General features: G+C 53.7%; 2 protein-coding genes across 2 annotated transcripts; both read left to right on the forward strand.

The window, feature by feature from the left end:
- Window positions 1-615: 615 nt before the first annotated feature.
- On the forward strand, window positions 616-17,129 carry DVL3 (dishevelled segment polarity protein 3). The gene is made up of 16 exons (XM_081086369.1): window positions 616-786; window positions 5,955-6,024; window positions 6,555-6,676; window positions 6,796-6,905; window positions 7,096-7,231; window positions 7,409-7,502; window positions 7,696-7,765; window positions 8,390-8,529; window positions 8,725-8,801; window positions 8,917-8,984; window positions 9,140-9,289; window positions 9,875-10,006; window positions 10,178-10,345; window positions 13,772-13,987; window positions 14,082-14,492; window positions 15,321-17,129. Exons 1-16 carry the CDS (start codon window positions 626-628, stop codon window positions 15,350-15,352), a joined length of 2,157 nt encoding a protein of 718 aa, XP_080942495.1. The 5' UTR covers window positions 616-625; the 3' UTR covers window positions 15,353-17,129.
- Window positions 17,130-18,323: 1,194 nt separating this feature from the next.
- AP2M1 (adaptor related protein complex 2 subunit mu 1) lies at window positions 18,324-27,809 on the forward strand. Its single transcript, XM_081086378.1, has 11 exons — window positions 18,324-18,453; window positions 20,391-20,507; window positions 22,220-22,485; window positions 23,419-23,501; window positions 24,108-24,243; window positions 24,332-24,473; window positions 25,401-25,520; window positions 25,613-25,748; window positions 25,852-25,949; window positions 26,424-26,535; window positions 27,199-27,809. Exons 2-11 carry the CDS (start codon window positions 20,434-20,436, stop codon window positions 27,331-27,333), a joined length of 1,302 nt encoding a protein of 433 aa, XP_080942504.1. The 5' UTR covers window positions 18,324-18,453; window positions 20,391-20,433; the 3' UTR covers window positions 27,334-27,809.
- The last annotated feature ends 126 nt before the right edge of the window (window positions 27,810-27,935 follow it).

Here is a 27,935-nt window from a genome sequence, read left to right on the forward strand (position 1 = left end):
GGCTGAACCGCCACCCACCCGCCTCTGGAGACCAAGGCGACCTCTGCATTCCCCCTCCCAGCTGCAGGGGAGCAGCCCCTCCCCGCCGGGTCCGGAGCCTGGACCGGGGAGCGTCCAGGGACGTGGCCATGCTGGTGAGATCAGCTCTGGCGTCTCTGGGGGCCTAGCCTAGCGCGGCCACGCTCGCGGGGGGCCTGGGACCCGAGCAGGAACCAGCGCGCCGCCCGGCGGGTGGGCGGGGTGTCTGCGGCCGAGGCCCCGGCCATCTGCCGCGAGGCCAGCGCGGCTCGGCGGCCGGGGGCGGGGCCGCGCCGGGGCGGGGCGCGCCGGGGCCGGAGTTGGGGAGCGGGCCGGCCGCAGCCCAGAGCCGGGAGGGCCACGGCCGCCGGAAGAGTAGCCGTCGCCAGCCGAGCCGGGAGCGTGGGGAGCGGAAGCGGCGGCCGCGGCGGCGGCAGGCGGCGCTGGGACCCGGGAGCGGCCGGAGAACAAGGGAGCTGGCGGCGCGGCGGGCGAGGGGCTGGGCTGAGCCGCTGGGCCGCGCCGAGCGCCGCCGCCGCCGCCCGAGAGGCCCGGCCCGGCCGCCTGAGCAGGCCGCGCGCGGGCCGCCGGGCCCGAGGCCGGAGCCATGGGCGAGACCAAGATCATCTACCACCTGGACGGGCAGGAGACGCCGTACCTGGTGAAGCTGCCGCTGCCCGCCGAGCGCGTCACCTTGGCGGACTTTAAGGGCGTTCTGCAGCGGCCCAGCTATAAGTTCTTCTTCAAGTCTATGGACGACGATTTCGGGTGAGGATGGCCCCCGCCTCGCCTCCGGGGGACCCCGGCCCCTCCGGCTTCCAGAGGCCATTCGGCAGTTGGCGCTCCCCTGGCTGCCCTGGCTCCCAGCCCCGCTCTGGATGCTGGGGGCCCTCGGCCCTTTGGGCTCCCCTTGCTTGTTGCAGACCCGGGAGTCCAGCCTCTGTAGGGGCGCTGCTTTCGCTCTCGTTTAGGGGGGCGTCCAGCTCCCCAAGAGCAATCAGGACCAGCCCAGGAAGCCCGCTCACCTCTGAGACCAGCGGCTCAGACACACACACACACACACACACACACACACACACACACACCTCCTCCCAGTCCCAGAGCCCGAGCCCCCCACCCCCCCTCCTGCCCAGGGAGCCACCTTTTAAACCCAGACTCGGGGTGTTTGGCACTCGGCCCTCTCCCTCTCCCTCTCCCCAGCTCCACACTCCGAGCCATATTTGGAGCACCGAGCATCCCAGCGCTGTGCTGCGGGGCTGGGAACCGCGGGGAGGGGGAGGCGAGGGGTGCCCGGGCGCCAGGCTGGCCGCTCAGGCCTGCAGACCGGGAGCCTAGCTGCTCCCCGTTTCCTCGCGGGGTGTGTCGGAGGTTGTCAAGGGAGCAGAACGCCTGACCCCGACGGAGGAGCCCGCACTAGCCCAGGTGCTGATTGCCTCCCCGGATGGGGGCCTTTTCCCTCCAGGGGGTGGTCTTGGAAAGGGCCTCGGAGCCGGGTAGGAGGGCCGGGAAGCGTCCCTCGGCGCCCACCTCCCCTCCCTGCCGGCCTGGTGCCCTCCTCCCCCAGCCGTGGGCTCTGGACAGGCCGAGTTTGGAAGCAGCGACTTCCCCTTTAAGAAGGGATGGAATGTTGGAGCCGGAAGGTTCCTTAGCAGCTGGCCTGGGAGGGGGAGCCTGGCCATCCCCGCACACACACCCCAACTCCTGGGGGACGGGGGGCGGGGAAGGCCCCCACACTAACTGGGCGCTGGGCCTGGAGGCCTGTGGGGAAGCCTGGAGGCAGCCTCTGCAGCCCTGGCCAGAGGCCTGCACTGCTCTCAGCTGAGGCCCCAGCGCCGAGTGAGGGAAGACATTCTTCTCCCCAGTGTTCGTGCGTCCAGCCGCCGGCTTCTCTCCCAGGACCCCGGCCCTCCTGGCCCTGGGCAGCAAGCACCCTCTCCCTCCTTCGCCTGGCATGCTTGTTGTCACCTTTCCCTCCCTGGAACTCAGGGTTCGATGAGCCCATGAGCTCCTGTGTGTGAAAGTGCTTTTCCAGTGGAAAGTGCTGTGCGGCTTCTAACCTCCTTTCTGTTGTCAGACTTACCCTGGGGCGGGGTAAGTCTAATATTGCCTGGCCTCAGTCCAGAGACAGACACCCCTGCTTTCCCATCCTGGAGGTCCGGCCTCTCTAGGGACTCCCCTTTGGAAAATTCGGAAGAAGGATGAACTCATCTGCAAGGATGGGAGGGAGGGGGTGATGCCTTGGCCGGGTAAGAGAAGAATAGAGTTAGGAGAGGCTGAGATACTGCCTCGGGGTATGGGTAGGGGCAGATCAGCTGGAGTCCTGTGCATGGGCCCTACCCAGGCCAGGCCTCACTGCAGTCATAGGAGGCCCCCCATTACGTCGGCTCACTATTGACAGTATTGTTCTTTAAATTCACTGTCAGTCCACTCACTCTTTCTTAGCTTGACCAAATCAATAATAGGAAATCACCCATCTGATTTTCTACTTATATTTCTTTATAAGATATGTTAAAAATAAATGTTAACTGTTGAATTAAGCAATGTGCATTCAGGTAACGCCTGAACACATCTTGCATATGTCGCTGGTACTTGAACCATCCTTGGTAAAGTATCAGAGTAGGCCATTTTTACAGGGTTGAGAACAATGCTAAAAATGAAATGGAGGAGATTGATTTTGGAGATTGATTTTGTTTTTATCCCCAGAAGGATTAATGAGCAGACCTCGTAGGTTTACCACAAACAACTAATAGCTGAGGAATAGAGGAGTGTGTGTGTGTGTGTGTGTGTGTGTACACATACACATATAACAAACTCTTTATGGCGCTTACAGTGTACTAGGCACTGATCTAAGTGCTTTTCTAGTTTTTACTCATTTAAATCTCTTATCAGCCCTATGAATTAGGTAGTAATACCATCAGTTTACAGATGAGGGAATTAGAGCACAAAAACCTGAAATAACTTACCCAGGTCACACCGTCTGGCTAGTTAGTGGCAAAGCTTGGTTCAACATCAGGAATCTGGCTCTAAAGTCCAAGGCCTTAATCCCACTGTTGTAGGTATTACTATTATTATCACCATTTTACAGATGCATCCTCTCTGAGGGAGATGCTGAGCCTTGGCAAACTGTAGAGGTGATAGGGCTGCCACCTATCCTAGCCCCATAAGAAGAGGTCAGGCAGAGGCCAGTGGCCTCGACTGACAGATGGGCGGTGGGTCAGAGGAGGAGGGCTGCTGTCTCTGCTTCCCCTCCAGGCTCACCCTCTGAGGTGCTGGTTTGTGAGGTCTCCAGAAGTATTTGTCAAGCTCAGGGTAGGCCCACCCTCTTAAATTATTTGGGAAATGGAAGAAGAATAAGCATTTTTACCACTGAGGAGATAGTGTATAGAACACGGTACCCAATGCTAGAGTGGCCTTGAGCTGTGGGAAGGGGCAACATGGGAAGTAGAGTCACTAACTATGTTCCTCCTGCTCCATGTCACACTGTCCTGCCTCTGGGCCTTTTGCCTGGAACCCACTTCTTCCCCCTGCTTCTCCATGTCCAAATTCTCCTGTCCTCTGGGTTCAGCTTTTAAAGTTATGGTATTTTATCCTATTTGTGCATACACCTGCTCCTAGCCAGGACTTGACATCTGTATCACTCAGCAGGTGTCTGTCCAATGAACACCTCTGCTGGTCTTACCACTCTGACCACTTCCCACCTGGAATATGCTTATGTGGACTGTCCACTGGACTGTAACCTCAGAGAGCAAGGCAGGCTCCAGGTCTGATGCTGCTTGAGGTTCATACAACGGCAAGCACAGGATCTAAAACTCACTGGGCGCTCTCTCAGCAAAGGCTTTTTAATTGCATGAACGGTGAATGATGAGCAGATGTGTTCGGTTCCTGCCCTTGCAAACTTACTCCTAATTAGAAAGAGAGTATGGATCCTGCTGAAAATTCACAAAGTTAGAAACTAGCTTTTATGGGATGCCTGGATTGTGCCAGGCTTTTACAAATCCCATTTACCAGGATGAGACAAAGGCTTGGAGAAGTTAAGAAACTTCTCTAAGATGGGAGGGCTAATAAGTAGCAGAATTGGAATTTAAACCCAAGTTTGTGAGAGTGTGGTGTGTGTGTGTGTGTGTGTGTGTGTGTGTGTGTGAGAGTGGTGTGTGTGTGTGAGAGTGGTGTGTGTGTGTGTGTGTGTTCACGTGTGTGTGCTCGTGTGCAGTGGAACCCTGAGCCCTTTAGCTCCACTTGGGAAGGGGGGTTTTCTGAGGCTGATCAGCTGATCATTATGAGTCAACAGAGCCTTGGCGACCTGTCAGTGACCCCCAGAAAGAGAGGAAACATCTGTAGCTGGAGCTGTGTGGTGGGGCCTGCTGGGGGAGAGGGCTGTGGGGACTCAGCCACGGTTTCCCACCACAGGGAGACCCTCTCGGAAGCAGGTCACAGAGTCCCTGCCATGTGTCCCACGCACCCTCTTCTCCTTTTGAGCCCCAGGTCCCACAGGGGGCTGCAAACTTAGGGTGTCCTGTGGCTGGACTGCCTGACAGGTCTGAGCTACCTCTCTGTCCCTTCTCTCCCGCCTGTTCTGTCTCCAGGCTTTCTGCCATGATGGCCCTGAGCAGGATGATTTGAGCTGCTTTCTCGGGGTCGTTGTGGGGCTGGAAATGATGGAGGAGCCAGGGCTGGATGGGAGGGAGGAGGGTAGGCTCGGCCTTCGAACTTGGCTGTGAGTCCAAGAATGTGAACATCGCAAGGAGCCAAGCACGTTCCCAGTTCTGGGCAGAACTTCTTCAAGAACAGGGAGACTGGGCTTCGCAGCCTCCTTCCTCAGTGTCTCCCCTCTCTGCTCACAGCTCCAGGCATGTGTCCCCCTCTTGCCCCTAATCACATCTTTCCAGCTCTGTCCTCCTGGGGGACCTCAAACTATTCCAGTTTCTTCCCCTGGCCCCAAACTGTGGTCATAGTCTGACTTCTTGCCTCACTGCATGCCTGCGACCACATCCCACCCCCACCCCCCATGCCTCACATCACTGCCTCCCCTACCTCACCTTCCACACAGACCCACATCACTTCTGTCATTGTACAGGAGAGAATGTGAAATACTGTCCAAAGAGTGTGGGATTTAAAGTCAGACAAGCTTGGGGTTGAATTTCAACTCTGACATCTTCTAGCTCTGTGGCCTTGGACAAGTTACTGAATGTTTCTCAGTTCCTTATTCATAAAATGGGGATCATATTGTCTACGCAATGAGGCTGGTGTGAAGAATATATATTATCACTGAGGGGAGATAAGATGGTATAATTAGTAGGAATAAAGGCTTTGGAGTCAGGCTGATGAGGATTCAAATTCCAGCACTTCACTTATTAGTGGTGTCACTATAAGTGAATTTCTGAACCTATTGAGCCTTCGTCTCCCTATCTGTATCTTATATATAGCATTGCTGTAGTAAATGAAATGATACAAGTAAAGTGTGCACTTAGTGCTTGGCCCATAATACATGCTCAATAAAGGAGAGCAATTGTTACTATTATCATAACAGCAGTAAATGTCTTTTCCCTTTTTCTTTCCTAATTTTCTTAAATTCCTCGCCCACACCTCCCAGAAGAATGTCAGGATTCCCAATTGAGAAAGGAAGGACGGTAATCAGGGTGTTCTTTTTCCTAGTTTAGGGTGAGAGGGAAAGAAAAACTCCAGCCCATGAGAGCCTTACTGGGGATGGATAAAGCGCTCTTGAGATTCTAGGGAGTGGTTGCACTCATGGGGGACAGCGAGTTGTCAGGTGACCAGGAAGGCAGCTGGGTCACCCCCACCCATGCTGTTGTTTGAACAGGCTGGTACTGGTGGTTTGATTCCCAGTTTAGGGTGGAGGAGCCCCTGAGAGTTGGGATTGTGAGGACACCTCCATTTCTACCCCAGAAAGCTCATTGACAACCTCCCTTTCCTTGCAGAGTGGTGAAGGAGGAGATCTCAGATGACAATGCCAAGTTGCCCTGCTTCAATGGCCGGGTGGTGTCCTGGGTAAGGATCCGTCCTCAACCCTCCCTCCGTCCACATTCCTGCCATGGGCTGGACGGAGGAAAGACATCGCTAAGGTTATATAGCTGATGGTTTTATGTTTCAGTATCTGAACTGTCCCTAAGTTTCTAACTGAACAGTTTCTGCCCCAAATTCTATAGCCTTGGTGAAAACTGGGGGAGTGGTGTGAAAGGGAAAAGGCGGCTACAGAAACATACATAGGAGGCAAAATTGGTTCCTATGCCCTTGGAGGCACTTTGCCTCAGGTTCCCTTCTGTCACCTGCTGAACTCTGCCTTGGACCCTTACTCTCTGCCCCCATCCCACTTCACCAGCCCATGCCTCCCCGACACCGTCCACCTGGCAGTGGGTCTGCTCCGCAGGTCAGCTGTCCTTGCGTAGTCCTGTCTCTTTTCCCTCCGTGTCCCCAAGTCTGCTTCATTCTCCCCAAGTCTTCATGCCCTGCCAGAAGCCAACTATCCTACTCTCCCTGGTGCCCTCGTGCCACACTGCCTACCCATTTCTCCCCATCAGCTGGTGTCAGCTGAAGGCTCACACCCAGAGCCAGCTCCCTTCTGTGCTGATAACCCATCGGAGCTGCCACCTCCCATGGAGCGCACAGGAGGCATTGGGGACTCCCGGCCGCCATCCTTCCAGTGAGTGTGACCTGAGGGTAGGCAGGGCCTGTGGGGAGGGCCAGGTCAGCTCAGCCCAGGGCTGGGGGAGGGAGCCCCCAGCCTGCCCCCTCCCCCACCAAGTCCTATCTTCCCTGCAGCCCTCATGCTGGTGGGGGCAGCCAGGAGAACCTGGACAATGACACAGAGACGGACTCCTTGGTGTCTGCCCAGCGGGAGCGGCCTCGCCGGAGGGACGGCCCGGAGCACAGTGCGTCTTCCCTGAACAGATGCCTTCCCCATCCCGGTGCCCTCCCCACAGCTTCCACTCAGCTGACCACCTCTTTGCCCAACTTCCTGAGCTCTGGATAGGACTGGCCCCAGTGCAGCCCCTAGCCTGCCTCTCCTCCCTTCCCTCCTACCCTGGGCACTGTGAACCCAGCTGCCTCCATCCCCTGCAGCAACCCGGCTAAATGGAACTGCAAAAGGGGAGCGGCGGCGAGAACCAGGGGGTTATGACAGCTCGACTACCCTCATGAGCAGCGAGTTGGAGACCACCAGCTTCTTTGATTCCGAGGAGGATGACTCCACCAGCAGGTAGGGCCTTGGTTTCATGAGGACTGGTGGGCAGGTGATCCCTGAGGAGCCCTGAACCCTGAGGATACTGGGCCCCTGGGAGGGATGTGGGCTTTGTGCTGGGGACCTGGGCCCTGCAGTGCCTCTTACGGGGCAGGGCTAGGTCAGCCTGGTGGGGAACGACTGTGGGCCCCACAGGTTCAGCAGCTCCACAGAGCAGAGCAGTGCCTCACGCCTGATGAGACGACACAAGCGGCGGCGGCGGAAGCAGAAGGTTTCCCGGATTGAGCGGGTATGGGACCTGGGGTGCTAGGGATGAGTGGGGCAAGGCCAGGGCTTATCCGTCCTTAGATCCCCTCCCCTGGGTCAGTGTCTAGAACCTTAGAGGGAAGGTGGTGGCTGAAGGCTCACCTTGAGGAGGAGCTAGGGGAGAGCAGTGAGTCCTGCCACCCCTGCCTGCTGCTCAGAGTCTCTATCTATTCCAGTCCTCATCCTTCAGCAGCATCACGGACTCCACTATGTCACTCAACATCATCACGGTCACTCTCAACATGGGTGAGTCTGGTGAAACAACAGTCTTGAGTGCCTACTGTATGCCAGACACTGGGCAGACTCAAGGAGTTTAAAGAGACACAAGTTATGTTCCCTGCCCTCAAGGAGCTCTCTTTCATAAACCTAAACTGATTATTTCAGTATCTCATGATCAGGGCTATGACAGAGAGAAGCACACAGAGCTATGGAAGCAGAGAAAAGCATCAGGGAAGACTTCCTGGAGGAAGTGATTTCTGATTGCTTCCCATTTCCCATGTTTTATCTGTTGCCTTCTTGTTCTCTGATTTCTGCCCTACCCACTCTTTTAGGAGATAGCTGGGTGTAGTGAAAAGAGCCCCAACTTTGTCTGGAATTTAAATGAGTTTGAATACTGGTTTTGCCATTTAATGGCTTAGAAGAGTCACTTAAATCCTCTGAACCTCAATTGTCTACTCTGTAAAATGAGACTGAGCGTCCCTGCCTCACATCCAGCAAGGATTAGTGAAAGCCTATTGAGCATGCTGAACCCAGTGCCTGGTTCCCGTTCAATAAATGTTAGCTCTTGTCCCTTTCCACTCTTTCTAATAAGGGGCTCAGAATTTGGTTAGGAACCTTGCTCCCATCTCAAGGTCTTATTACTCCCTGTAGAAAAGTATAACTTCTTGGGCATCTCCATTGTGGGCCAAAGCAACGAGCGTGGTGACGGAGGCATCTACATTGGCTCTATCATGAAGGGTGGGGCCGTGGCTGCTGATGGACGCATCGAGCCAGGAGATATGCTGTTACAGGTACCATTGTTCACTGTGGCTGGTGGTGTAGATAGGGAGTTGGGGAGATGTACCCTCTGTTCCTTCTCATTCTTCCTACCCTCTCTACCCTATTCAGAGGCCCTTTCTTGGTGGGGAAGACCTCCTGATCCACCAAGCTTCCCTAACTCCCTCCCCAGCACAGCTGCTTATCCCACTCCTGGTCCTATTTCCCAGGTAAACGAGATCAACTTTGAGAACATGAGTAATGACGACGCAGTCCGGGTACTGCGGGAGATTGTGCACAAACCAGGGTATGGATGGGCTGAAGCATTACGGAGGAGGTGCCAGGCATTTCTGGCTATCAGGCAAGGGGCTTGGTCTCGCCTCCATACATCCTGCCCTCACTAGGGACACCCTTGCTTTCAGGCCCATCACCCTGACTGTAGCCAAGTGCTGGGACCCAAGTCCACGTGGTTGCTTCACATTGCCCAGGAGTAAGTGGATGGGAAACTTGGCCCTAAAACTGGTGTCTGGCATACACGAGCTCCGTCTCTCCTGCCTTCTGTGTTGCCCTGAACCCTCACATCTACCCTGTTGGGCCCAGCACTGGTCAGGGTGGGCAGCCCCTAACTCCTCATCCTCCCTGCAGGCGAGCCCATCCGGCCCATTGACCCTGCGGCCTGGGTCTCCCACACTGCAGCCATGACTGGCACCTTCCCTGCCTACGGCATGAGCCCCTCCCTGAGCACCATCACCTCCACCAGCTCCTCTATCACCAGCTCCATCCCTGACACAGAGCGTGAGTGTCCAACCCTGTCCCCTGGGCCCAGCAGACAGGGCCAGGTGAGAGGGACTGATGAAGGCCCATGTGGAGACTTGCTTGAAAGGCAGAGGGGCTGGAGGGGGCTCGGCTCATTCCAGCTACTTCACACTGCAGCTTCCCTCAGGGGACACCCGAAGCTCACCAAACAGTGTTTGGTTCTGAACTGGTATTGAGCACTCAGTGAGCCTCCGTTTCCTCTTGTAAAATGGGACTAAAGATGTGCACTTTACCAGGCTCCTGGGGGTTAATGAGAGGATATAAGTGAAGCAGTTATCACAGTGTGTGGCATAAAGTAAGCACGTAATAATGACTGCCATTTTTATTATCATAACACTCGTTATGCACTATACTAGGCACCTTCGTTTACATTATTATCTTCAAACATCCCTATAAAGTAGACGTGAAAGTCCCTATTTTTACAGGAGAAACTTAGTGTCCAAGAAGTCAATAATTTGTCCAACACTGGTCCATATTTATTAGGCGGTAGAACTGGAATGCAAACTCCCGTCTGCCTACCTCCACAGCCCCTTTCTGCCTGACCATTTTGCTTCCCACCCCCAGGCCTAGACGACTTTCACCTGTCCATCCACAGTGACATGGCTGCCATTGTGAAAGCCATGGCCTCCCCTGAATCCGGGCTGGAGGTCCGAGACCGCATGTGGCTCAAGATCACTATCCCCAATGCTTTCATCGGTGAGAGGGCTCCATGGTGGGATGAAGGATGGGGTGGTGGGCAGTGAGGGAGCAGGATAGGCTGGGCGCCCAGTAACTCCCTTGAGCTGGAACCAGGCCCACCCTCATGGCTTCTGTGAGGCCAGATGAGCCCAAGGTGGGCCTCCCAATCAAAGGTAGCCTTGCTCCCAGGCTCGGATGTGGTGGACTGGCTGTACCACAACGTGGAAGGCTTCACTGACCGGCGAGAAGCCCGCAAGTATGCAAGCAACCTGCTGAAAGCTGGCTTCATCCGCCACACTGTCAACAAGATCACCTTCTCCGAGCAGTGCTACTACATCTTCGGTGACCTCTGCGGCAGTACGTGCCTCCCCACTTCCTTGCCCTGTCTTCTGGCTGGGACTGGGGCGGTGCCCAGGGGTGTGGCAGCAGACTCCAGGGAACCAGAGGAGGGGGCAGCAGAGCTGGGCTCCCAGCTCAAGGCCTGAGTTTTGTGGTGGAAGCAGAACCCAGTTCAGCCTCTTCACCTTCCTTGCGTCCCCTGGAGGGGCTGGCATTTTCTAAGTGCCTGGCACCATGCTGATTGTTTCTAAAACATCATCTCACTCTATCACTCCTCACAACCTCCTCTCTGCCCTTCGGGAGATGGATTACTATCCCTGTTTTCAGATGAGGCAACTGAGATATGTAGACGGTAAATAGTCCACCCCAGGTTTCACTACTAGAAGCAGAGAAACTAGGCCATGGTTCCAGGTCTTTCTGGCTCCAGAGCCCTTGTTCTTCCCACCATCTGGGTTTGACCAGGTGTGTAGTGGTGCAGAAACATTGTCTTGGCAAGGCCAGAGTTCCTATCCTTGGGCCCTGCTTAGCTTCCCAGCATCAAGCAGGGTCCACCAGGGTAGGACCTAGGATTTGTCTGAGGCCCCATGTCCTCAGCTTCCTCAGACCTCTGTGGAGGGACTGTGCTTCAGGATGGAGCTAGAGAAGCTATCAGGGCCAGGTTGTAGAGAGGGGTGGGGAATGTCCAGCCTGTGGGTGGTATAAGGCCCTGGAAGTCATTTGGTCTGGCCCTGCCAAGGCATTAGGGGTGAGTTAATTAAATGTTTAAGTAAATATAACAGGCTAATTTTTAAGTTGATAATTTTGTATGGCCTGTGAATGATGTTATAAATATCCAAGTGACCTTTGGCAGAAAAAAGGTTCCCCACCCCTGTTGCAGAGGATTCTACAAGCTATAACAGGAGCTGGACTTGCTCTTGAAAAAGTGCAAAGCCAGTTGGGGTTAGTAAGCAGGAGAGGTCTGCGTGGAAGCCCTCTTCTCTTTCTGAAGCCCTTTGGAAGGGGAGTCTTCGGAACAGGACAGCATCACTCAGTGTTGGGAGCTGAAACCCTCCCCCAGCAGCCACCTCTACCTGAGGGAACCTTCTCTGAGCCCAGTGGTGCTGGCTGGAGTCCAAAAACTAACTCTTAAAATGCTTCAGATTAGGTTCTAGGGACCAGAAAAGCTGTTTCTTCAGAGCACAAGTCCTGGTGGAGGGTGGGTCCCTGGCCCTCAGCTGCTCCAGCGTGGCCACATGGAGTAGATGCACAGAGTTTTGGAGTTAGACAGTTCTGAGTTCAAATCCTAGCACTACCCTTACTGTGTGAACATGAGTGACACAGCCTCTCAATGCCTCAATATGTTGATCTGTAAGGTGGAAGTAATAGTGGAATCTATATCATAGAGCTGTTTTGAGGACAATGTAATGTATATAATGCTTTCAGCACCATGTTTAGCCCACAGAAAGTACCCTTTAAAAAGGTGTCCATTCTTCATATATTTAATTGATTCTAAGATGAACACTTACCACGCATTTCAATGTCTGAAATTGGAGTGCATCTTACAACCAGTGGCTTCTTAGACTCAATCAAGTGTGATATTGTCATCCTTAGCAGAAGTCAGCCCTGATCCCAAATTTCCAGAGACACATAAAGCTTTTCAGAAGAGCTCTAGTTTTTGCTCAAGAGACATCCTTCCATTCCTGGGTCCTCCTGGATCTTCTACCCATGGACCTGGCACCAGAGGCCCAGCTCAGGGAGATACTGACATAACAGGTCTTTTCCTTCTCACTGGCTGAGGTGTCCTAAGCTGGGAGAGTGGCAAGCTCAAAGGGAAAAGCCGAGGACCTGGGTAGCCCCAGGAACACATAGTCACTCTCCTTGGGATGATAGCCTGGAAGTTGAAATAGTCACCAGCTCTTGGAACATGAGCCAAGGCAGGCCCCTGCTTACTACCACCACCACCACCCTTCATGCTAGCTGCTGGCCCTGACAAGTTCATGGCTTGGCTGGAAGACTTCATTGGCTGCTTTTGGCCCCCTTGGGCCCCCTCTCCTTATCTCTTCTCCCCTGGAAGGTTGGGCTGGCTTACTTAAGGGCTTGGAACAAAGGGCTCAGTCTATATCTGGCAGGCCTCTGGGATCTGGTACAGATGGGGTGTGAGTAAGGGGTGTCCAAGGCAGGTCATTAGTCCTAGTGGCCCCTTAAACTCCCTTCCAGGTAGTTCTAACATTAGTGGGGGCATCCTTATCCTTAACATTTACTGGGGGAGCCAGAGTCGGGAAAGAAGTAATGTTAATACAATGAAGAACCACGCCTCCCTGGGAATGTGGTGGAGAGCACAGACGAGGCACCTAACTTGTTCTCTTTCTGGGCCCTTCCCACCCCGCTTCCACCCTCCCCAGCAGCACCAGGAAATTGATTCTCCCAATGGCCTTCTGTATGGGAAGGTTCTGAAAGGCCCTGTGTTCATTCTGGTTTTTAATGGGTATTTTTTTTTTTTTTAGTGTTAGGTGAGAGGGGAGGGCACAATTTCACCAAACTGCTCCCTACTCCTTACTAATTTCCTCATCTGGAAATGTAAAAAAGTTAGCAACTTTTAGCTTCTGTTCTGGCTACAGTTTAGGTTGAACTCAGGCTGGTCATTTAACCTCTCTGGACTGCACTTACTTCATGTGGAAAAAATGTGCCTAGCACCTTCTTCATAGGGTTGGGGTAATATTTGTATGAGATAGTGTTTTGTATTGTCCCTAATGAGTTGCAGGTATGCAGTACCTACCTGATCGTTGTCTGAGGTGTCAGCCTCCTACATTCCTCTACCTTTTACCCTCTAAAGTCAGCAATTTTCAGTCTTGTTCATCTCATGGCACATATAAGTTAAATACTAAAATTCTGTGGCGCACACACAAAAAAATTGTCTTGCCAATCTGACAAAAAAGATCGGTATAATTTTGACTCACTCACATGGGACCGTTATTGTTGTGTTGGCCACTCTTTTTATTTGACAGTCTAAGGAAAAAGAGGTCAGAGCCCCTCACTAGTCAGGTTCTGCCTGTTTTAAAAATTCTGGTGGCACACCAGTTGAAAATCACTGCCCTAAGTGAACAGAGTGAGATTTGTCCCTTCCAGTCCACTTAGGAAGGAGGAGAAACTGCCAAAGGCTTTTCTGGGAGGTGGGTATCAGGATTTGGCATTGAGGCTAGGAATGGTGACTGGGGCCTCCCTGAGAAGGGTTTTCCCCGGGCTGTCTGCAGGGGCTCCCTCTCTACCACCTCTGTGGGGTGGTGGAGAGGGTTTAAGAAGGAATGTGAGCTCTCTGGCCTATGCCTCCTCCATAATGGTGGGAAACTACCACTACTGTTGTCATCTCATATGCATCCAATGCAGCCTAGGCTGGGACCTCCCTCCTGACAGAGGTGCAAAGGTATGGGGGAGTCCCAACATCCGGCCCTCTCCTGCCCTCCACAGACATGGCCAACCTGTCCCTCCACGATCACGACGGCTCCAGCGGTGCCTCTGACCAGGACACACTGGCCCCTTTGCCGCACCCGGGGGCTGCCCCTTGGCCCATGGCTTTCCCCTACCAGTACCCGCCACCCCCGCACCCCTACAACCCGCACCCAGGCTTCCCGGAGCTGGGGTACAGCTACGGCGGGGGCAGTGCCAGCAGTCAGCACAGTGAAGGTAAGGTGGAGGAGACAGGTAAGGCGGAGGAGACCCAGGCTTCCTCGGCGAGCTCTTGAACATCCACCACCCTGCCCCTGCCTGTCCCCTGCAGGCAGCCGGAGCAGTGGCTCCAACCGCAGTGGCAGCGACCGGCGGAAAGAGAAAGACCCGAAGGCTGGAGACTCGAAGTCAGGTGGCAGCGGCAGCGAGTCGGACCACACAACCCGCAGCAGCCTGCGGGGGCCCCGGGAGCGGGCGCCCAGCGAGCGCTCGGGGCCTGCCGCCAGCGAGCACAGCCACCGCAGCCACCACTCGCTGGCCAGCAGCCTGCGCAGCCATCACACGCACCCGAGCTACGGCCCCCCTGGCGTGCCCCCTCTCTACGGCCCCCCCATGCTGATGATGCCCCCACCGCCCGCGGCCATGGGACCCCCAGGAGCCCCCCCAGGCCGTGACCTGGCCTCGGTGCCCCCCGAACTGACTGCCAGCAGACAGTCCTTCCGCATGGCCATGGGAAACCCCAGTGAGTTCTTTGTGGATGTGATGTGAGCAGGGCCCCTCCCCCACTTCCATCCCACCTCTAACCTGGCTGGCTGCGCCCCTCTCTCCATCTGTCCAGTCTTTTTTACTTTGGTACCTGAAAGGGAAATAAACGGAACTAAATCCAGGCGCGCTAACTGCTCGCTGAGCTCAGCGAGGGTGGGGTGACCCACATAGCTATTGCAGCCCCTAACCTGCCAGCAGCCCCAGCTTGTCCCTCTGCCCACTAACTGCTGCACGGGACTTCTCAGGATCCTTCATGTCCCTGGGACCCGACTTGCTGGTGCTGCTCCTGACTCCCTTCACCTGTGCATACACTTCAGGAATTCAACTGTGCCCTTGAGGGCCTGCCCAGCCCCTTATCCCCACCATTTCCCCACCTCAGGTCCCGTTCACCATTCATTCGGCTACACCATCTCCCTATTAACCTCATCGCCACAAGCATGTGTCCCATCTCTGAACTGCTCCACACACGCAATACTGACACCAAAAAAATACGTGCTCCATCTGCCCCTCCTCATTGTTGCTTGCCTGCTGCCTGACAGTCTCTTGCCTGCTGCTTGCACCCTAGAGTTGTGGGTCACCTGTAGTACATATCCATGCTATCCCTTCCTGCACGGAGCCCTTACCAGGAGCCCAGTGGGGGCCTTCGTTGCCTGATCTCTGCCCTACCCCACCCCTTGCCTGCAATTGTGTGCTGGTTCCTTCAGACCCCTAACCCTACTAACCAACAGGCTCATCTCACCTCTGGGCCTGAAACATTTCTTTTCTTTCTTTTTTCCTCCCCCAATTTTTCCTGGGCGTGGAGCAGCCAAGAATTTCGGGCTGTTTGACTTTCTGTGAGCCCCCAGCGAGGGGAGGCCCAGCCTCCGAGGAAACCAGGAACCCTGCTTCAACAGCCCCTCAGGGCTTCCCGAGGATATGCAGCCCCCACACCCACACTTCAGCATGTTGAGTCACTGGGCTTCTGGGGAGGGCTCCAGCCCTTTGCCCATATATGAGGGATTGTTCGCCTTTCCAGAGAGTGTGCGTGCTCTCTCTTTCTCTTTCACACACGTGCACACACACAGGTGCCTATGCAAGTCCACTTAAGCCTCAGGGCTGGTCCCTGCCCAGAGGGCTGGCCTCTCTCTCCCAATTTTCTCCCAGGTTGTGGGGCTGGTCCCCTGACTTACCTCTATCCTTTCTCCCCTTCCTCATAGCCCTTAAGCCTCCCCGACATGTCCCTATCATCATCCTACCTAGATAAAGCCCATATGTGGGGCTCATCAGAGGTCTCCCCAGACAACAAGCAGGCTGTTCTCACCTTGCCCCCTGCATTGCACACTTTCTCCTGTTTTCACATCACCATGGTACCCCAGAGCAGCGGTTCTCAACCTGTGGGTCACAAACAATGAAAATACATCCTGCATATCAGATATTTACATTAGGATTCATAACAGCAAAATTACAGTTATGAAGTAGCAACGAAAATAATTGTATGGTTGGGGGTCACCACAACATGAGGAACTGTATTAAAGGGTCGCGGCATTAGGAAGGTTGAGAACCACTGCCCCAGAGCATGATTGGGCAGGGGGAATTCTGCGAGTGCCAGGTTTTTGTTTTTAACCTGCTTTCTACTCTAAACAAATTATGATTGTAAGCCTCTTCTATAAATTCTTTTGGCTCACTTGGGCTCCCATATTTTCAGAACTGGGGTGTCAAGAGATGAAGTACTAAATTCCAGGCTTTGGGGCAAACCAGGGAAGGGGCATTTGGCATTCATTTAAATACTTCCTGGGTTTTTTTGTGAGTGAAGGCTACCTTGGAAATTTGACTCAGTCTTGCCTGCCTTCTAGCAGCTCTAGTTTGCTCCCAACCCAGACCGTGGCTTCTAGCCACTGGGAGGAGGGCTGCCTCCTATACTTCTCTTTTTTTTCTGACTCTGCCATGTCCAACTTTCTTGAGAATTCTTCCACTATTGCTCCTGCCTTCAGTGTTGGTGCTCCCTGTGTTCTGTCTTCAATCCACTTCTCTTTCCTATTTACTCCCCAAATGGTATCATCCATCAGGAGGTCCTTACCTGCCTTTGATATGCTGGGGATTCTCAAATCTATCTCTCCATCCCCAATTTCCCTCCAATCTTTAGATTTGTGTTTTTATTATTCACCGGACATCTTCATGGACATGTCCATATGGACTCAATGCATTTCCCCCACTTCATGAATTCCAATTCTAGTTACTTTCACAATCTACATAGGCTCATCAACGAGAAACATCTATGGACTTAAATCCCTTCCCAAATCTTACTATTCAGCAGAACATATTCATTCTACTCCAACAATCTTTCTTAAATTCAGTCCTTCTGCCCTCTGCCTCTGCTCTAGTTCACAGGAGCATGGGATTTGGAGTCAAGTTGTTCTGGGTTTGAATCCTAGCTCTACTACTTTTTGGTTGTGTGATAGGAGAGTTATTTAATCTCTCTGAGCCTCAGTTCCCTCATATGTAAAATGACGATAATAATACCTACCTCACAGGGTTGTTGTGAGGATTTAAATTAGATATTGTACGAAAAGTGCCTAGCACAGTGCCTGGCACACAGTAGAATAGGTGCTCAATAAATGGTAGCTATTATTATTATTATTATTATTATTATTATTATTTGCTCTAAATTGGTAAGGATTTAGGGTATTAATTGAAGATAAATTTTTGGGAAAGGTTAGGAGTGAAGCCTTGTGTGCTGATTCAAGGATCAGAAATGCCTGTATTTGGTCACTTGATGGCTTCAGGTTATGACCACGGTTTTAATGAAGGAGGCCAAATCTTCATCCTGCCACATCTTGGCTTCTGAAAGAGGATGCTAGGGACAGTAAGGCTTGCAACCAGGTTCGCCCTTTCTTATCCTTCCTTCCTCCCATGATGGGCTCAGCCCTGACTAGCGAAGGCATCAGGGTATCTCTCTGTATAGAAAGAGAAGAGCTAACATATTTCCTTCAGGTCCTGCAAGAGCCAGGCATGCCTTTCATGTTTGAGGGTTGGCTCTGTCTTCTTGGCTTGGATGTGAAGATTAACTCTGTTCAGAGAGGGAATTTCAGATCCCATGTCCAATTAAATTAAATTCACCAATGGTTTTCTAAACAACATATCTGCCTCTCACTAGAAGGCACACAGGTTCTGGCCTTGAGGAACTGACAGTAACATAGGTATAGATGAAGTAGAACACGGACATAGTTTTGAAAAGATTTATCTAGTTTCTTCTGAGTATTTTCCTCTTCACTCCCTGTTCCCTTCCTTGGGTCTTTCTTGATCCCTGGAGAAAGGCTCACGTCTGGCAAATATATACGATGAAAAATTAAAATTTGGGAGAGTCAGAGGTGGTGTGAGAAAGCAGTAAATTCAGCACAAACACTTCTACTGCCAAGTCGTGTGTTGTATGGAAAGTGAGGACAGCCGGTCCTCGGACTTTGGAGACACTAAAGACCTACAACGATCCAAGACTTTGAACAGATGGACTTCTAATGGTAGTAATCCTCTGAGGCTCTCCGAAACACTGACATAGGAACGGGAGGGACCTCAGAGACTACAATTCCCAGAATGCTCAGTGGGGGAAAGGAAGCGAGCGGAATCGGATAGGCTGGGAAGTGCCTTTCGGCTAAGGATGGATTAGGCCACTCCTAGCCCTCCCCCAAGGAACTCCTACTCTCCCTTTCGAAGGTTCCCGAGAGCAGTCGGTAGTTGTAGTTTTGCTAAATCTTGAGAGCTTAAAATTGTAAGCGAGAAAGCCCGAGGACCTGACGGGATTTGTAGTCCGTGCGGGAGCCCGGCGCGCAGGCGCAGCCGAGGCCGGGGCGGGGCCGCAGCACTGCAGTGAAAGCCGAGGCAGCGGGCAGGCGAGCAGGGGGCGGGCGGACATCTTGGGATCCGGAGAGCGGCCGGGCGGGCGGAGCAGGGGCCGCGGACACCAGGTGAGCTCGGGGCCTGGCCTCACGGGATGAGGGAGGACGCCTGCCCAACGGCAGCTTTGCCCTTGCCTTCCCTGCACAGCGTCGGCGGAAAGCTGCCCACACCCGGGAGCGGCCTCAGCCTCTCAGATCCCGGAGGAGCTGGCGGCGGGCGGAGACGCCCGGGGCGCGGTCGCAGGACGGGCGGGGAGCGCGCCCTCCACCTGACCCGCCCTGCGCCTTCCTGGGGAGGGAGATCCACTAGAACCCTCCCAGGGCAGGGACCCCGCGCGGCGCCCCCTCCCTGGGGCGGCGACAGCGCCCCTGCCGCTCGACGCCGCCCCTCGGCGCCAGGACTGTCTCCCCACCTCCCCGGACAGTGACACCCCCGGGTCGCCTCCTGGGACTGTGACAAGCCCCCCCTCCCCGTGGAGTGACAGCCCGAGGCTCTCATTCCTCAGGCCGGTGACAGCCCCGCACTCCGCGCAACCATCTTCTTCCGCGGTGTCGTCCTTCCAGGGCAAAAGCCCATCCTCCGTCCCCGCATGCCTCTACCCCTGGACCCCGCCGCGGGCCCGTCTCCCAGCGCCCCCAGTCGCCACTGCCGGGCTCCCCCTGCCGTCCTTCCTCCGCAAAGCCCCGACCTTTGCCGTCCGAACCCGCTCCCTGGGCCCCACCCGCAGCTGCCGTGGGCACCTGAGCATTCTGCCCGCCGCCGCCCGGTCCCCGGGTCCCCGCTTAGGCAACATTCATTCCGCGCCTGCCCGGGGCCCGAGCTCCCCCCGGAGCCTTGATGCCTGGGAACTTGGTTCCTTGCCCGGGCTCCACCTCCATCTTGCCTTTCCCCTCCTGGACTCGCAGGGACCGAGGCCTGGGTCGTGTCCGCCACCTCCGGAGACCTCTCGCCGAGTCTGGGAGACCTCGGTGGCCATAGGAATGGGCTTTATCTTACAGTTTAGAAAAGCCTGCTGAGCTACCCCCTGTGCAATGAACACCAGGGCTCAGCCGGGACATCTAGAACTAAACGAACCCTTTTTGCCCTCGCCAACAGCCTGCGATAGTTTGACCCGAATAATTGGATAGTCTGGGCATCCTGCCCCTCACATGTAGGCACCCAGGCCGGAAGTGGGTCTGGAATCGCAGAATTCCCGCTGGAAGGATCTCTTTAACTTTGCGGACCTGCATTCCCCCCACACCCCCCCCCCCCCGCCTTATTTTTATTGTACTTGGGAGCTGAGAGGGAGCCTCCCTTTTTGAAAGGCGGGGAGGTCGCCAAGAATAACTACTAAGCAGCTTGGGTCGTGTAAGTGTCCTGCAGGGCTGGGACCTTTCTCCTCTGCCCTTTCGCCTGCTTATCTGACTGCCTGGGGGAGGCTGGGTCCACACTGGGGTCTACTAGTCAGTCAGGGCCTAAGGCCGCCCTTCTTTCCTCCTCCGCCCACCCTGCACACCCTTCCAGGGAATGCCTAGATTCAGGCCCTGCCCCTTCTCGAGGGTAGTGTAGACTGAGACTTGGTGCTCCTGGGCTGTCCCTGAGCCCCAGGCCTGCCCCACGGGGAGTCCTTGCTGCCACCATTCCTGCTGCCACCATTTCTGCAGCCACGGGCAGGCCTTCCTGTGGACTCCCTGTGAGAGCCTGAGTCGGAAAAGGATCCTTGCTGAGCTCAGTTCTGTGAAGAGGGGGCGGGGCCACTCTCTGAGCTCAGCCCCAGAAAAGGGAGGATCAAAATGGCCTTAGTATCCTGGGCCCAAGTCCCTCACCATTTCTTTCTCCCGTCCAGTGTGGGATAAACAGGAACTGGAGCCTGGCTAAGGGGAGGAGCATGCCTGCAAGGGCTGCAGGGTCACTTGCTGGAGGTTTGAGTCAGGAAAAAAACACACAGATTGTGACCTGCACAGCCCCACGGTGGATGTGGGCAGGGGTTCTGAGGCCGTCCTGACCCTGCCTCTGCCTGTCCTAGGTCTGTTCTCAGAGCGATGGGCTGTGGAGACTGAGCTGCCGCCATGATTGGAGGCTTATTCATCTATAATCACAAGGGGGAGGTGCTCATCTCCCGGGTCTACCGAGATGACATCGGGTGAGTCCCCTGGCTGAGCCAGCTGTGCCCCACCCCCGTCCCTCCTCCCCAGCATGCAGGATTAGGTCTGTTCCTCTCAGTCACTTGACTTGGACCACCCCCACCCCAACCCCCACCCCTTCTGCATCATGGAAGCTCAGCATGTATGGCCTGGCTCCCATGAGGTCTGGTAGTATTGGCCTGGCAACCAGTGCTGGCCCCCAGGTGGGACCTGTGGAATGACGGGGCCCTCGCCGTCCTAGGAACTGCTGCCTTTCCTGCCTCCTGTTTCCCTTAGTGATAGACCTGGTTGCTGGGATGAGTGCTTTTGCCTGGGCAGGTTGATTCCTCCTTTGAGGAGGAGGGAGACGTCTCCTGGGTGGAGTTAGTGGCCAGGCTGGAGGTACTAATCCATCTAAGTCTTGCTTTTAAAAGCCCTTCTCCTGACGAGAACCTTCACTGGATTCTTTTGAAAGCCTTTCCAGGCTGCCAAATCCTCTTCCACTCCCTTTCTCAGAAAGAGGCAGGCTGCTGACTCAGCTGCTTTCAGTTCCTCCGGGCCATTCCTAGAGGAGAGATTGTGAGCACTGAGGCACTCCCTGGGTCACGGAAGGAAAGGCCCTCCCTGACCTATCAGGGGACCCAGAGTAGCGTCTTGTTCTGGGCCCCACAGACCTTACACGTGGGCACAGCCTTCCTTTTCATTCTGCCCCGTCCTGCATGCTACTGTTCTTTCCTGAGGACATGGCCTAGCCTCAGCAGTCTAATGAGGCTAGGCTCCTCGGTTCGTTTTTCTTAGGCCCTATTTTTCTTCCTCAAAGATCTTGGGGATAGACAGTCAAAGAATGGGCTTGCTGCAGTGCCCCAGCTCGTTGGCTTTTGGCTCCTAGGCTGATGGACTGGCCTTTGTGGCTATTTGTCCACTGGCTGGTGGTGGGGCATGAGCTAGAGATGTGGCAACACCTGGCTTGCCTGAGCCTGGCTGGCTACACCCATCCGCACCCTGCTCCGGCCCTGCATGGACCTGGTTAAGCCAAGGCCAGGGCATACACCATCATGCATGCCTTGCCATGCTCTCCACCCCTTGCCTGTTGTCTGTTTTTACCTCATGGTGTGTGCTGCCTACCCCAGTGTGTTGTGTGTCTAACCCTCTCTCTCCTTGCTGTCACTCTCCTCTTCTTGCTGGCGTCATTTCTCTCATCCCATCTCATTGGCTGCTGTAGCAATAGGTAAGCAGCCTGTTAAGCTGCCGCTCAGGCATCGGTGGGTGGGGTGTCCTGTCCCCCCATCGTTGTTTTCTTCATCCTTTTTCATTCCCTGAGCTTGCCCTGGAATTGGATCCCAGGCAGAAATGGGTGGCCCAGCTCCACAGCTCCTTGGTGCTGCTCCCTCAGTAGATCAGAGCCTCCTCTGAAGTCATGCAGGCTTTGTCTAACTTGTGGGGGAGCCAGCCTTCCCCATTGGTGGGATTACTAGTGCGAAGACTGGGTCTCTCTCATGTGGTCCTGGAGCTCACTGAGAAGCTAGAGAAGTGGTAGCTGGGAAATTGGGGGCATCCCTAAACTGGATGGACCGACCTCACTTTATTCAGTTTACATCTGTCTTCCTATCATGGCACTTTAGAGTATGTGTCAGACTTCAGCAGTGAAGTGGGGATCTGTTAGTAGCTGTGATTGATCCCTGTAGAGTGAGGTTTGCCTGAGTACTGAGCAGCCGTCTGCCCTTTTCCTCAGGAGGAATGCCGTGGACGCTTTTCGGGTCAATGTTATTCACGCCCGGCAACAGGTGCGCAGCCCCGTCACCAACATCGCTCGCACCAGTTTCTTCCATGTTAAGCGGTCCAACATCTGGCTGGCAGCTGTCACCAAGCAGAATGTTAACGCTGCCATGGTCTTCGAATTCCTCTATAAGATGTGTGACGTAATGGCTGCCTACTTTGGCAAGATCAGCGAGGAGAACATCAAGAACAATTTTGTGCTCATATATGAGCTGCTGGATGGTGAGACTGGCGGAGTGGTGGGCCTAGGGTGGGGATGAACCTGATGGGGCCTGGCCTGGAGGTGGGAGCAGGTCTGAAGCTCCAGTGCCTTCTGAACTTTCTTTCCTGACTGTGTGGTCTTTTGAGCCCTGGGAAGGCTAATCCAAATCCAGACCTAAAGTCTGCTCTGAAGTAGAACACAGAAACAGGCACTAGTGAGTAGAGGAGGTCTTTCATGGGGCTGGGAACCTGACTGGGATTTGGTGGCTGGGACTCCTACAGGAAGCACTTTTCACCCTCTTACCTTTGTGGTTTGGACCTTAGTTCATGACTGTCCCTCCAGCTTTCCATCTCAACACCTGCCTCAGAGCCTGGAGGAGGGTGAGGTATTATAGGCCCCTCAAGTGCATTGCATTGTTACCTTGGCTCCTCTGTAGGGTATGATTTAAGTGAACAGAGTCATTCCACCTTCCCAACATCTCTCCGTTTTCTAAGGCTCAGTGCTTCTTGACCTCTCACCCACTGACCACGTGACTCTTCTACTGATTTTCTCCATTTGATAAAATCTGACATTTTAGAGAGAGGAAGGGAGGAGAAAGAGAGAGACATAAATGTGAGAAAGAAACATTGTTCGGTAGCCTCCCATATGCATCCCAACCCCAGGGACTGAACCCAGAACCTGGGCATGTGCCCTGACCAGGAATTGAACCAGGGACCTTTTGGTGCACAGGATGGTGCTCTACCAGCTGAGCCACACCAGCCAGAGCAAAATATGACATTTTCTTATGAAGAACAAATCCCAGAATAAATACTACAAAGCTAGAAGACTTTACTGCAGGTGATCCCACACCCTTCTGGGCCTGTGTGGCTAGACATGTCTAGGCCAAGGAAGGGACAGGAATGAAGGAGCCTTCAGCTTTCTCCAGGATCTGATGGTTCCCTTCCTTTTTGCAGAGATCCTGGACTTTGGCTATCCACAGAACTCAGAGACAGGCGCGCTGAAAACCTTCATTACCCAGCAGGGCATCAAGAGCCAGGTATTCGAATTATACAGCTACAGTCCGGGTGGAGCCCAACCCCTTTATCCCAGCTGGGCCCTGAGCCTTGTCCTAGCTGACTCATGAAGCTGCCTTTGACAGGAAGTGCTGGTCTGATCTTTCTGCCATGACTGCAGGCTTATTTTCCCATGTGGCCCTCTCCCAACCGAGGTGCAACTGACTCAGCATCTCTGTTACTAGGAATACAGATCAAGCAGTTTCCTTCTACACTGGGGGAAGGAAGAATGGGGGTTGCTTTGGAGGCCTTGGTTCCTCAGGAGGAGAGAGTTTGGACCCTCCTCTAGGATCCAGGCCTCATAGCCTTCTTTTCTGCCTGTCTCTTCCCATCTGCGCTACTCTACGGCTTCCTGTGGGCTCTACATTGGTCCTGTGGCCTCCAGCATCAGGTAAGGTATTCCCTCAACTTCTACCCTGGTAGCTTTGCTCCCTTTCTCTAAGTCCTGCCCCACTGGGCCTCTGGGGGAAGATGGGTTTCAGGGCGGGGCTTAGAAGGAAAGAGGGATGAGGATGGAGTGGGGATACAGACAGGATGATTAAAAGTGGAGAGGAGTGAGGCCATTGCTGTTTGTCTCTATTTCCATGTAGACAAAAGAAGAACAATCCCAGATCACCAGCCAGGTGACTGGGCAGATTGGTTGGCGGCGGGAGGGCATCAAGTATCGCCGGAATGAGCTGTTCCTGGATGTGCTGGAGAGTGTGAACCTCCTCATGTCCCCGCAGGGTGAGAGCCCTCTCGTGGCAAAGCTGGAGGGGAACTGGGGCAAAGTCCTGGTCCTGATCAGCTTTTCCATTTGTCTGTCCATCACCAGGGCAGGTGCTGAGCGCCCATGTGTCGGGGCGGGTGGTGATGAAGAGCTACCTGAGTGGCATGCCTGAGTGCAAGTTTGGGATGAATGACAAGATTGTAATTGAAAAGCAGGGCAAAGGCACAGCAGATGAAACAAGCAAGAGGTGCCTGAGGCAGGGGAGCTGGTGGGAGTGGGTGGACCTTGGAGGGTTGAGGGGGGCCTGGTGAATCACAAATTCTTTCTGGACATTTCTGTAGTATTGCAGACTCCCTCTTCCCAAGGATGTACTTGGCTAGTTGCTCTTGACATCTGTGCTTAACACATTGCGTACCGCATAGAAATCTCTAAGACATACGCCAGGGACCGCACGTTTTTGGGCAAACTGCACGTTATTTAAATCATCATAATGCACTTTAGGTGTTGTTTTTCAATAATTATAACATTTTTATTTACAAAAACAAACAATTAAAGTTCCTAGTACTTTTTTAATGTATGGTACTGCGTAAAACATTTTCCTCTATGAAGAGGGACCAAACAAAATTTACATAAGTATCTAGATTCGCTCCTTTTTCCATGGGCGTGAAAAACGAGAACACTCGTGAGTGGTCCTTAACAGATGGCGTGCGAAACACGAGAAAACTCCTGAGCGGTACAAAATGTGTTAAGCAAGATGAGGGAATTGCCGTCATCCTACTCAGAGAGTAGGCCCCTTTATTTGGTCCCCAGGACCGAGGCTTTTCAGTATATACTGATGGCCTCTGCTGGCCTCTGCCCAGTGTACCTGAAACCTCTAGGTCCTAAGCAGCAGAGCACTCAAGAGATGATGAGCTTGCAAAGCTCCCACTGATCCCTAATTATGGGGCAGGGACCCCTAAGTCAGAAAGCTGTATTCTGACAGGTTTGGGGTGTTTTTTTTTTAACCTTTATTGTTGAAAGTATTACATAGGTCTTCCTTTCCTGACAGCTTTTGATAGTGTATAGTGGAAACCTCACCCAGGCTCTGAAAGCCTTTGTGGGTGAGGTAGCCTTCCAGCCTAAATCTCTCCTGCCACTCCCCTGTACCTATGACACTTTGTGCCCCTTCTTGCAGCGGAAAGCAATCAATTGCCATTGATGACTGCACCTTCCACCAATGTGTGCGACTCAGCAAGTTTGACTCTGAACGCAGCATCAGCTTCATCCCACCAGATGGGGAGTTTGAGCTCATGAGGTGCCATTGGGATGTGAGGAGGCAAGGGCAAAAAGTGGGGAGAGGAAAGAGGACACACTCTGCTATGCCAACCTTGCTCTCTACTCCTAAAGGTATCGCACCACCAAGGACATCATCCTTCCTTTCCGGGTGATCCCACTGGTGCGGGAAGTGGGGCGCACCAAGCTTGAAGTCAAGGTGGTCATCAAGTCCAACTTCAAGCCCTCACTCCTGGCTCAGAAGATTGAGGTGAGGACAAGGGACTTGGGGAGGAAGCAGCACTTGTCTTCAGGAATAAAAGCAGCTGATGTCAGGGTTTGACAGAGCTCCCTGACAGGGGTGTTACTTCTAGGTGAGGATCCCAACCCCGTTGAACACAAGTGGGGTGCAGGTGATCTGCATGAAGGGGAAGGCCAAGTACAAGGCCAGTGAGAACGCCATCGTGTGGAAGTGAGTCTTTCCTTCATGAGGCCACAACAGGGCTTAAGAAGCCTCGATGTACCCTTTTACTCAGCTTACTGTTCGTCCTCTGAGTGTGTATGTGTTTTATTCGGGGAGGGAGGGGATTGCCTATTTGCTTCTCCAGGAGCTTCTACTTGCTCTCACCCTGTACCTATGTGAATGTGCCACCTGTTTGCACTTGGGTGCACGCCTACACTTATTTATCAGGATGCTTTAACGTTTTCCCATGTCTGTGAAGTAAACAGTAAGGGATGGCACGACCATGTATCTCAGCAGAACCTGCAGCCCACAGTGCTAAAGGAACAGCAGGCCCAAGGTTCCGTAGCAAGTGGTAATCAAGGTCCTCACTGCATTGTCTTGTCCTAACACCTCCCACAAGCTCCTGGGTTTTCCTCCCCGCCCCCTTCGAAATTCCTCCAAGCTTCCAGCAGCACTTGTTGCCCATGGCTCCTGTGTTCCTAGGATCAAGCGCATGGCAGGCATGAAGGAATCGCAGATCAGCGCAGAGATTGAGCTGCTGCCCACCAATGACAAGAAGAAGTGGGCCCGACCCCCCATTTCCATGAACTTTGAGGTATGGTGGAGGAGGGGCCGAGAGCCATAGCAGGGTACGCTGGGAAAGATCTTGGAAGTCATTCAGATCAATCTTTATACCTACCACCTGCAGATGAGCAAACTGCGGCCTTGAGAGGGGAAGTGACTTTAATTCATAGAGCCATTTCTTCCCTTCAGGCTTCCAACTAAAATTGCTATTCACACTAACAAAAATCTTTACCTTCTTTTGGCTTGTTGTAAGATAATTCTTTGGAAAGCTTTAGATTGCTTGAATGCCAAATAAGACACAAAGTTTACTTACAGACAGGAAAATGGGCTGACTTTGCTTTGTGCAAATTATATGTTAGACATACAATTTTCTCCACCTTATTTTTTAAGTCCATAATATTGAGATGTTCTAAGTCAGGTCTTTGGTTGCTGCTTTCTGCAGATTAAAGGAATTGATTCAAGTTATCACAGGCAGGGGCTGCCTTCAAACCCAAATGATTACTGGTTACTCTTGGATATGCTTTATTCTTTAGTAACCTTTTAGAGGACCCCCTCACTACCCTGACTTCTTTCAGGACACTAATCATTCAGTCACCTGTAGTAAGGAGGTAAAGGTAGAGCGGGGCTACAGAACTTCCCAGAAGAGAGAGACTGACTGGAAGGCCACATTCCTAACGAGCTGTCCCTTGCCCAGGTGCCATTCGCGCCCTCTGGCCTCAAGGTGCGCTACTTGAAGGTGTTTGAACCGAAGCTGAACTACAGCGACCACGATGTCATCAAATGGGTGCGCTACATTGGCCGAAGTGGCATCTATGAGACACGCTGCTAGCTGCCTAGTGGCAGCTAGCCCGCCTCCCCACCCACCCACCCACCCTCTTCCACAAGTCCAAGTGCCCCGGCCACCACACATCAGTGTCTCCTCCCTCCTGCTTTGCTGCCTTTCCTTTGCACCAGCCCCTGAATCTAGGTCTGGACCAACCACATCGCAAGTAGGACAGGTGGAGCTGTCCCTGGGCTCCCTGGGCAAGGTGGTTTGTGGGGCTCCTGCTTCTCCATCCGTCTGTCTTGGCCCAATGCCAGGCTCGATGAGTTCTGTGACCAAAGTCAGGTGGGCTTCTCCTCCCCTCCCCTGTGGCCACATCTCTCAAGTGGGAGGGTTGGCTGCCCTTCACCTCAGAGCTCCCCCAGCAGCTAGTAATGGATCCCTAGCCTTCAATCCCTATTCTGCTTTGGGATAGTGTGAGCTTCATTTTGTACACGTGTGACTTTGTCCAGTTATAGACCCAATAAACTCTGTAGAGTGGAGTAGCTGGCTGTGTCGATGCACGGGGGATGGGAACTGGTGGGACGGCTCTTCCTATGTCTTACACTACCTGCTTTGAGTACAATTTTCTGTTTTGACCTCTCTCAAGGCTTCTTCCCTTGTCTTGG

Source organism: Myotis nattereri, assembly GCF_964212035.1.
Source record: "Myotis nattereri genome assembly, chromosome: 3".
Taxonomy (NCBI): domain Eukaryota; kingdom Metazoa; phylum Chordata; class Mammalia; order Chiroptera; family Vespertilionidae; genus Myotis; species Myotis nattereri.